Source organism: Idiotropiscis lumnitzeri, chromosome 12 (assembly GCF_059441095.1).
Source record: "Idiotropiscis lumnitzeri isolate Australia: NSW breed Sydney's pygmy pipehorse chromosome 12, RoL_Ilum_1.0, whole genome shotgun sequence".
NCBI lineage: Eukaryota > Metazoa > Chordata > Actinopteri > Syngnathiformes > Syngnathidae > Idiotropiscis > Idiotropiscis lumnitzeri.
Genome location: NC_142402.1, coordinates 10707774 through 10717295, shown reverse-complemented (window position 1 = coordinate 10717295; position 9522 = coordinate 10707774). Strand labels below are relative to the sequence as shown.

General features: G+C 39.5%; 1 protein-coding gene across 1 annotated transcript; it reads right to left on the bottom strand.

The window, feature by feature from the left end:
- samd7 (sterile alpha motif domain containing 7) lies at positions 1 to 9522 on the bottom strand. The gene is made up of 9 exons (XM_088311302.1): positions 9225 to 9522; positions 4767 to 4898; positions 4551 to 4674; positions 4336 to 4460; positions 4175 to 4256; positions 2214 to 2875; positions 1685 to 1800; positions 1497 to 1607; positions 1 to 538 (listed from the first exon to the last, which is right to left on the bottom strand). Exons 2-9 carry the CDS (start codon positions 4867 to 4869, stop codon positions 284 to 286), a joined length of 1578 nt encoding a protein of 525 aa, XP_088167428.1. The 5' UTR covers positions 4870 to 4898; positions 9225 to 9522; the 3' UTR covers positions 1 to 283.

Sequence of the window (9522 nt, the reverse complement as noted above, 5' to 3'; positions counted from 1 at the left end):
TAAAGGACATAACAAACAACCTTTATTTACAATCCATTTAAACCATTAAAAAATGTGTGTCAAATTACAATGACACTGCATAAATAATTTCATCTCATACAGTAAATCACTCGAGTAGGTGACCTATTCAGCTTTCCTATTTGTATCGTTTTTGTAATGCATACACCACACAAACACGGACACATGCAGCATTGTCGAGCGATGCTAATTGTTGTTGATTCTTCATGACACATGGCACCATCGCTGGCAGTATAGGGGCTGTTGTTTTGGTAAGCCAGTGAGTTCAAATAGGCTCAGAGGTTAACTCTTTAGCACGAGGAGAACTGTTGTCCTGCTCGCAGAGGTGCTCGGCGGGTTTGAGGATGTCAGCGGCCTCCCGGGGACTCGCCGCCATCATCATTATCTCCTCGCTGTTGCAGTTCACCGGGGAGCCCAGCTCTGACGAATGGTCGCCAGGCTTGTCGGGGGCGGCCTGCAAGGGGCCGGCAGGGAGCGGGAGGTTCATCATGTACAACATGCTGCCCATGCGCCTCGACACCTGTTGGGGTGAGAGAGTGTGTTGGTGCACAAGCTAGATTGATTAGTTGATTCTATTTGTAGCCTACTGAGAATTGTACAGTTGTGATTGTGAAGCTTGTTTTGTATTTCTTTACTGGACAAGGAACTGTATTTGGTAAAGTGGAACTGAATGTCACGCCGAACCATTAAGCAGAGAAAGGTAATGAAAATATTATATCATTTATTCCTATTGTATGTAATTCAATTTGTACTTTGTGAATGCTATTTTATTTACTTCTGTTTAGATTTATTTTATTTATTGTATTTTTCAAAGTAACTCTTGATTTGATTTAATGTTTTTTTCTTGATTTTATTTGATTCTGTTTATTCAGTTCAACTGTATTTGATGTCATTTTTATTTGACAATTTTTGTTTGATTTAATTTGGATTCTGATATTTTATGTTAATTTATTACATTTTAATTTAATTTGCATCCTATTAATTTTAATTTAATTTTGTTTTGTTTTATATTGGTAAAAAATACCCATTTATAAATTTTTTTGAACCGCCTCTCCTCACAAAGCTTCATTCACACTCACAATGATACTTTGCGACAATTTAGAGTGTTCAATCCAATCAACCTGCCATGCATGTTTTTTGGAATGTGGGAGGAAACCGGAGAACCCGGAGAAAACCCACACCGATACAGGGAAAACATGCAAACTCCACACAGGAAGGCCGGAGATGATGATGTTATTTTATATTTAATTAATTTAATTTATTTGATCTTGTACAGTATAGTAGTAATTTTCTACTATTTAATTTTATATATTTTTTTCATTTCATTATCGTAATGATTGCGTTTAATTGAATGTTTTTTTTCTTTATTATGCTTATTTAGGATTTTTTTTTAATGATAATTTAATTTCAGTTTGTTACATTCAACTACACGAAAGACACTACGTTACACCATATTGTATTCCATTCGATTAAATTACCTGAGAGCGTATCTTGAGAGCTGGCCCGAGTTTAAGGCCCAAAGTGTCCAGCAAATGTTCCTCTGAGAGGAGGGGCAGTGTCTCGCCATCAATCATGTTGTCTTTAAACATCTGCACGGTGAAATAATTTTCTTTCATGAGCGTGACAACATTGACTTGAAAAGGCAACAAAAAAGTGCAACACCCACCTGAGCATACTCCGAACAGGAGGGAATGTTATTGATGAAGTTGTAAACATCGTTGACGCTCCATTTCCTGATATCCTCAGACACCTCATCACCATTCAGGAAGACATTGGGTGGACCTGAACAGTGAAGATTTTTAGTCACAAGAGTCACAAAACTACAAAGCGTAAAATGTAAATTGTGGCCACAATAATTAATAATATGCGTGAACAAAATGCTAACTAGTGGCCTAGAAATACACATTAGAGAGCAAAGAGTATGTAAATCCTGCATATGAAATAATTCATGGCCCAATAATATGTATAAAATACAAATAAAATAAATAATGTGTGCACATAATAAAAATATGTGTCCACAAAGTGGTTATAATGTGCACTCGAAACACCCATAGCAGGCCCCAAAATAAAATTTTTTGACTACAAGTTAGGTATAACGCATGCAAAATCTGTGCTATCGCCACAATTTATTTGATTTGTTGTCATGTAATTTCTGTTGTGTTGCAAAAAAGTGCAATTTTTTTTCTCGAACGCACCTGGTGGTAGGAAGCCATTACCGGCAACGGGGAACATATAAGGCATGCCCCCTGGGGGATACATGAACTTCTCCTGGAAGGTGGCACACTGGCTGGGAGCATCCTTGTCATTGGCTCCACTGTTGCTTGTGTCCACACCACATTGGTCTGGAGCGCCGGCCTTACGCAGACCCACCTCGCTCTCCTTATAGATCTTCCTGCCTCCTGTGGCCACTTCAGAATCCACTTTGGCTGGGTGTTGCACCTTGCTGACGGAGCACTCGTCTCCCACTTCTCCCTTCACCTCCAACTCCTTCTCCTCCCCACCGGATGCACCCCCTGGGCTCTGTTCCACGCTTTTGTCCTCGGCCGGGCACTTGACATGACCAGCGGGGTGGTCAGCGTTCTTGTGGACCGTGGGCCGCCTTCCCACCCGGCGGCCCCGCTCTCTGTGCATTGCGCCGATAGGGGGATAGGGGTTGGCTGTCATGAGAATGCTGTTCGAGTGAAGGTCGTCCAAGGTGGGCCGGTGGACAAAGACGTCGTGGCCGTCGGGCATTCGCTGGCGACCTCTGAAGGTCATGTGGTTGGAAGGGTAGGATATGGGGTTCTCTATGCCCATCAGACCCTTTTGGTGGGCGTTCTCCATTTCTTTTTGATGCAGGATGGCATTCATCTCCATTCTGCGCACAAGATAAAGATAGAAGACACTTTATGATTAGGTCTAGATTAGGTCTATAAACCGTACACTTTGGATATACTGCTTCTCTGACAACAACATAAATCTAGTCACTCTTTGCAGGGTAATAGAGGGTACTCTGAGTTTGCCAACCAATTCGCAAGGAGTACGAGACAACTCTATTGTTGTAAGGTACGAATGTTACTACTGGAGTATTTATTATTCCATCAATCTTGTTGTCAAAAACAAAAGAACAGAAGTCAAAGCCAAGACTTTGCGGTGTTGAGACCAAGCCAAGACCCTCACAATGTGAGATAGTGTCAAGAACAACACCGACCCATGCCAAGAACAAAACCTTTGTGGAAATTCACAAAATCTGACAAAACCTTGAGTCTGTATCTAATCGCAGTGCTCCACAGAATGTTGGCCTCAACTGATTGTGTGACTACATTTAGAGTCACACGACTAAAACATGCCTAAAAATAATCTCAAGACTGGTCTAACGACCAAGACCAAGTTCGAGTACAACAACTCACACTGGCCTTTTGGTCCGTGTACTACCAAGAAATATCTTGGTTCTTTTTGTCGGAATGAGGATTTGGACTTGTTAGAGTTGGACTTTGGACTCCGCCCAGGTTCTGTTCATGACTTTCCGGGAGAAAATCTATCAATCAAATTTCTACCGCTCATCATGGGTTGTTGATCATTGGGAAAAAAACAGACTTCCTGGATGGAGTTTCCTGGATTGAGCCTTTGATTTGGAATGCACCCTCTGAACTGGAAAATGACATCTTTTCTCAGATGAAGGCGTTCAAGTATCTTAAAGTGGCAGTCAGTCGCTTTACGGTATTCTCACCATGAAGAGATTTACCTGTTGATCTAAACTCCCACCCTTACCTATGGTCACAATCTTTGGATTTGTGACCAACTAGACAAGATCATGGATACAAGCAACAGAAATGAATGTCTTCCGCGCGAGGTGTTTGGGCTCAGACTTCCGACAGGGACTCGGATTACGGCCGCTAATCCTCCTTGTCAATAGGAGATAGTGCAGGGTTGAACGCCCTGGCGAGGTGGGCAACCACCGTATGACAACCCATAGACCAGGCCGAGACGTAGCCACCCACTTCCCTTCGGAATCAGAGGCCTTCTTGGTGTATGCTCAGCGACCAGATCCAGATCTCGAGTCACCTCACTTGGGAATTGGGGTCCTTCTTGCCACTATTCACCACAATCTTTGCCACACATCTCAGTTTTATTATACTTGGTGGAATCTTTACTTAGTTTCTGACGATACACTCACCTTGCCATGTTTTGCTTGTGAATGAGCTCCTGTCGCCGGGCAACCGTTTCCATCGGTTCTGAGGGCATGAAGCCATAGCCAACTGGGGTGAACAGAAACATCACATTCTTCACCTTAGGAACGATACATAAATCGACTGGAAACTGTGTGTGTGTTCTTACCTGCTCCTGGAAAGGTTCTCCCTGGTAGGACGCCAGCATGTGGCGCCAGAGGAGGGCCCAGGTGAGGTCCCATGTGCATTTGTCTTCCGTCTGGAGCTACCATCTCAGCTGGTGGGACTAACTCCCTAAGAGAGGAAAGGAGTTTATTTTATTTTATTTTTTTTTACTATGTCGCTAGATAGGGTAACCAAAATATTGGTGGCAGCCTCACGCACCTTTCCATGAACCGTGGTTCAAACGGTGTCGGGACCCCTTGTAACCTCTGCTGACCCTGGGTGAGGATCTGTGGTGCCATGGCCATTTGGTTCCTCATCATCATCTCCTGCCTCTGCCTCAGCTCTGTTCCACACAAACCCACAAACACACATACACAGGGTCACCAGAATTCCATTAAACGAAACAACACAGACTTCCTTTCTTCCTTTTCATACCGTTTGCCGACATGCCGTTGACCAGACGGTACCAGTGCTTCTCATCCAAAGCTCCCTGCTCTCCTAATGCCGTCATCTTCCTCAGTTGCTCGCGAGGGGTCATAGTACGCTCCTGCGGCCACCACGAGGACGCTAAAGAAAACAGAAAACAAATGAAAATGTAATTAATTAAATTATATGAAAATGGAGAGGCTGGAAAAAACTGTCACGATGCTGTACATACACATACTGCACAATCTGGAATTTTTTTTAGTTTTGTGTAAATGTAATCATTGCAGTTCTTCATATGCACCACCAAGAGGCACCAGTAGACGTTAACGAATACTTAAAGACAACCACGGACGGTGATGCTGAACAGAAGCAAAAAATAATGACATATGTATGCATGAAATAATAAAAAAAAAGAAAACTTTAATAAGTATTTGTATGTCGCACTTTTCCATACTGTTATATTTTGTTTGCAATAGCTGAGAGTGAAATTATTCAGTCATTCATGTATCAGCCCCGCTTTATTAAAGCAAGTTTCATTTTGTGCGTGCAGCTCAACAGTACCAACACATTCTTAGATTGATGGTCAATCAGAATGTATGAAAATACAGGTAAGATGGAACTTATGATCAGCTTCACAAAATCATTTTTTCATAAAAAAAAACAAAATAAAATAAAAATCATGCCCTATGCGTGGGGGTGGCCAGTGGAGTGGCTGGAAGCCACCGCTTGACCCAAAACAATTAAATGTAAAACTATTGCATGGAATTGTCCAAAAAAATTGATAAAAATATTTGATATTTCCCTAGGTGTGAGGTGTGATTGCTTGATTTGATATGTTATTGTATAACATATAGAACATTCAGAAATTGTTTAAAAAAATAATGGAAAAAAAATACAGTGAGGCAGAAGATTGATTTACCCACTCGGATTTTGAAATATTGTTATATCCGTCCACGCGACACCACTGCCCCTCCTCCTGCCCATTTAAAGCATGCAGCATGCCATTTACCTTTCTATTTTCAGTCAATGGCTTACTACAGAACTAATATGCATTCAATTTCCATGTTTAATGCTTTTCTCTAAAGTCCGCACGCGGCCTTAAAAACTAAAATTCATTAATGTCGGAATGCCATTATTAAATACTGTTACGAACAGTACACATAATAATAATATGATTCCCTTTGCACACTTACATCATGTATATTTACTGTTCTGTAATGGCGTCACCTGCCTCAAACCTTTGCGTATTTTGACAGCCTCTCAAGTTCCCTCTAAAAGCATCTTATCTGAGGTTTGTAATCCCCTCGGTAGTCCTGGAACAGTCTGCCAGATACATCTGCTGACCACTCCCCCCACCCCCCACACACCCCATCTACACCTTCCCCCTGCTGCCCCCACCCAACTACCCCACACTTCCCCCAGGATCCTATTAGCTAAGTTGTAGCTATAAAGCACTTTAACGGGATGTGTCGGCGGTAATCCTCACGTTTAGAGTTTTACCCCCAGCAAACCTTGCCTGTAAGCATCCTGGGCAATACACCCTGAGTGCTAAGCCTATTAGCTTCCATTAGCACCCAGGTTGTCCTAAAAACACCTCAGGGATAAATATGGGGGACACAATCGGTTTACGTGGTGCTATGTGGGCACCTCAACACACCTGTGTCTCCTTTCCCCCCCCTTGTGTTATCAAAGACGTACAGTATGTCACAAAGTCGGTAATGTAGTTTTATGTGCCGTCCACACCTTCCTTGAGGGGCGCTGTGAGGAAACGCATTTCGCTTATTTAAGGCTTATCGGATTATCTCGACAGTTAAACATTGAAGTTGTGTTAATCCTGCCACAATTGTGTCAACAACAATTGAAAAAAAATCAATACGAATACCCATGGAATATTGTTTCATGAACCTACAGGGGATCGCAGCTAGCGAGAGGTGCTTTTAATTCGGGTTCAGGGGAAGTTCAGAACATACGGGAGGGGGATTATTTATGATTGTTGCTTAGATAACAGTCTTGTTGAATTGGTAACAATAGAAAATATTCACAAATAGTAAGTGAAAAAATCAAGATAAAGACAACCAAAATAAGACAAAATTGCATTAATAAATGGTACTTAATAATATTTAAAAAAATTATTTATCTCAACAAATAATAAATTAAAAAAATAGAATGAAAAAAATGGAGTAATAATATTTCCGCATTCAACAATATTATTAAGAAGATTATCGAAAGTAGGTATAGGTCTATTTCTGCTGTTTTTATTTACTCACGTGTTCATTTGTCTGATTTAGATGAACAATTCAGCCGTAAACAGTTCAGAACAATTGGAGAAAGATTATTTATGACTATTTAAATGATATTGAATAAAGTGTCAAAAATGACGTGAATTTTCATGTGCATATTATTTGAAAAGAAATCTAGACAAATATGAGTAAAATAATATTAATAATAAGACCCGTTAAATCCAAGTCTTTCAAAAATAATAATTAATATTATAAAGTACATACACATTTTTTAATACTTTATGTTCATTATTTTGATCATTTTTCAAACTCGAGCTGTCACAACAATCTTAAAAGGCACTGTTGAGCTCAGAACATGCCGGGACAACATTTAAGATTATTTATAAAAAATAAAACTCATTCACAAATAAAATGAAAAAAAACATGATTACTGATTTATAAACACCATTGTTTATATAAATATTTAGATCTGTGAGATACATGTCCAATTTTGTAAATTTTTCTTACATTTCATGTAATAGGATGTTTGTAATGCAGAAATCCCATTCACGTCAAAATGAAAAATCTTAAAAAAACGGACAGGGAAGTTTTGAAAGTATATTTGACTTCTTACTTATTATTAATTAATTAACTAATTAATATTAAATAACTTTACAGGCTACATTGCTGCCAATTGATTCTCAATACTGGTGTGGAAACAAGAGATCAGAACAGTCAGAGAGCGATTTTCCCTCTCTGTAAGCAATATTATTATTTTAAAAAGAGAATATCCTAATGAAAGGTGAGCGCTCAAAGTATTTATGCGACAGGCGGCTGCCTAATGCGCAGGGGATTGGACTTCTTGGGATTTACTGTTGCCCACATAATCCCATTACAAGAATGAATTAAAGGGGAAAATTGCTGACGACTTAGCTGCAGCCTAGAGGAGGTCATATCAGACATTGTCTCGCCCCTTCTTAACACACACACACACGTACACACAAAAACACACGCGCACAAACATGCACACATGCTCATGCGCACACACACTAAAGCTTCACATACTCTCAGTTACACATGGACAATTCCATTATATGCAGCTTGTCAGTGGTAAGCACTGACTGAACAATTAAAGCAGGGTCAAGGCCTAAAACAGGTCGCAAGGTAAACACGATTGTAAACCCTCCATCTATTATGCTTTGTTCTTCTAGTGGGCATTCAGTGATAGTATTAAAAAAAAACACCCCTTCTCTTTTTATTAAATCAAAATTGTTTTGGAGAAGACACATGTTTCTGTGGCTCTAAAGTGATTCCGGATTTACTTAATTCAAATTACCAAGTATGCTTCTTTGTTCTTCAAAACCTACGCAAAAATATACAAAATGAGTCACATTTTAAAAAAAAAAGAAAATCATTAATTTTACGGCTGGGAGAAATCAACAGTTTTTTTTTAGTTTTTTTTTAAATGGTCAATTTTATGTATGGGAGAAATGTACATGCTTTTCAAGCTTTAAAGTGAGGCGTCCATTTTGACACACGTTTTGAGTTACCAAATAAGCCTACCTTGCCCTCAAAACAATATCAAAAGCATATTTACGAAATCTTTAGCTATATTTTATTTTATTATTTTCATTTAATTTTTTTTTTATTTTAATCTATTTTTTTAAGTATTTTTCATTTTTTACATTTGTTGATTGGCTGGTAGTATTCAAATGGTTTAAGTTTCCAATATGGTTCATTTTCCCTTCATTATTATTCAGCAATACATTATAAATGATACAATAAAATAAAACCATTAAAAAACGTGTTAAAAGCTGCAGTTTAAGTTGTTATTCTATCAATGGCTATGTTTTTTTTTCCATTTGCTGATTGGCTGGGGGTAGTCACATGGTTATCCTGCATGAATAGACTCAAATATGAAACCTTTCCCCAGTAAAGCCTCATTTCATGAAATGGATGCTAACGTTGTTGAAAGTAACATTGTACAGGATAATGCGATTAATGTCGTCCACTCAGTGACCATTGCAGCCTGGATGAGGAATGCCTCCATCATTTCATACATTTTAAGAATGCTTGTTCAGTCTCCTTAGCCTTGAGATGAATTACAAGCAATTTTATCATGAACCTTTATTAACATTGGACAAAAGTACCATTATTGGGTTATTAAAACACAAAATATTGTCAGACAAAACGAGCCAATTCAATTTCATTAAAGTCGAATGACTTGTTTGATTTTGGAAGGACTCACCTTGAAAATCCAGCGAGGGGATCTTTGTTTCAGTTTAGAACGAATACAAAAATGAAATCAAAAATAGCATTGAAAAAAAAATCCTTGAACGTCCGACAGGAAGCGTCCTGTCTCGTGCGTCAACTCTTCCTCGGCTTTCCGCCACACCAGCCAACTGCCTGCCAGGCTAACTGCCTTAACTAAAAAAGACCTTTTAAATACCGATTGGTTTCATCTCCATTAGCGGGCCTTATCTGTGGCGGTAAGCCCTCCCTCGTCCTGACATCACCGTGATCTCCCCCGTCCAACTGCCCGGGTA

Bases quoted from the DNA above. Each gene is read 5' to 3' on its own strand.
- samd7 (XM_088311302.1), bottom strand. From the start codon at position 4,869: ATGACCCCTCGCGAGCAACTGAGGAAGATGACGGCATTAGGAGAGCAG. The intron at 4,461-4,550 runs GTGCGTGAGGCT...TTCCTCTCTTAG, and splicing joins GAACCACGGTTCATGGAAAG to GGAGTTAGTCCCACCAGCTG. The intron at 4,257-4,335 runs GTAAGAACACAC...TGTTCACCCCAG, and splicing joins GAGAACCTTTCCAGGAGCAG to TTGGCTATGGCTTCATGCCC.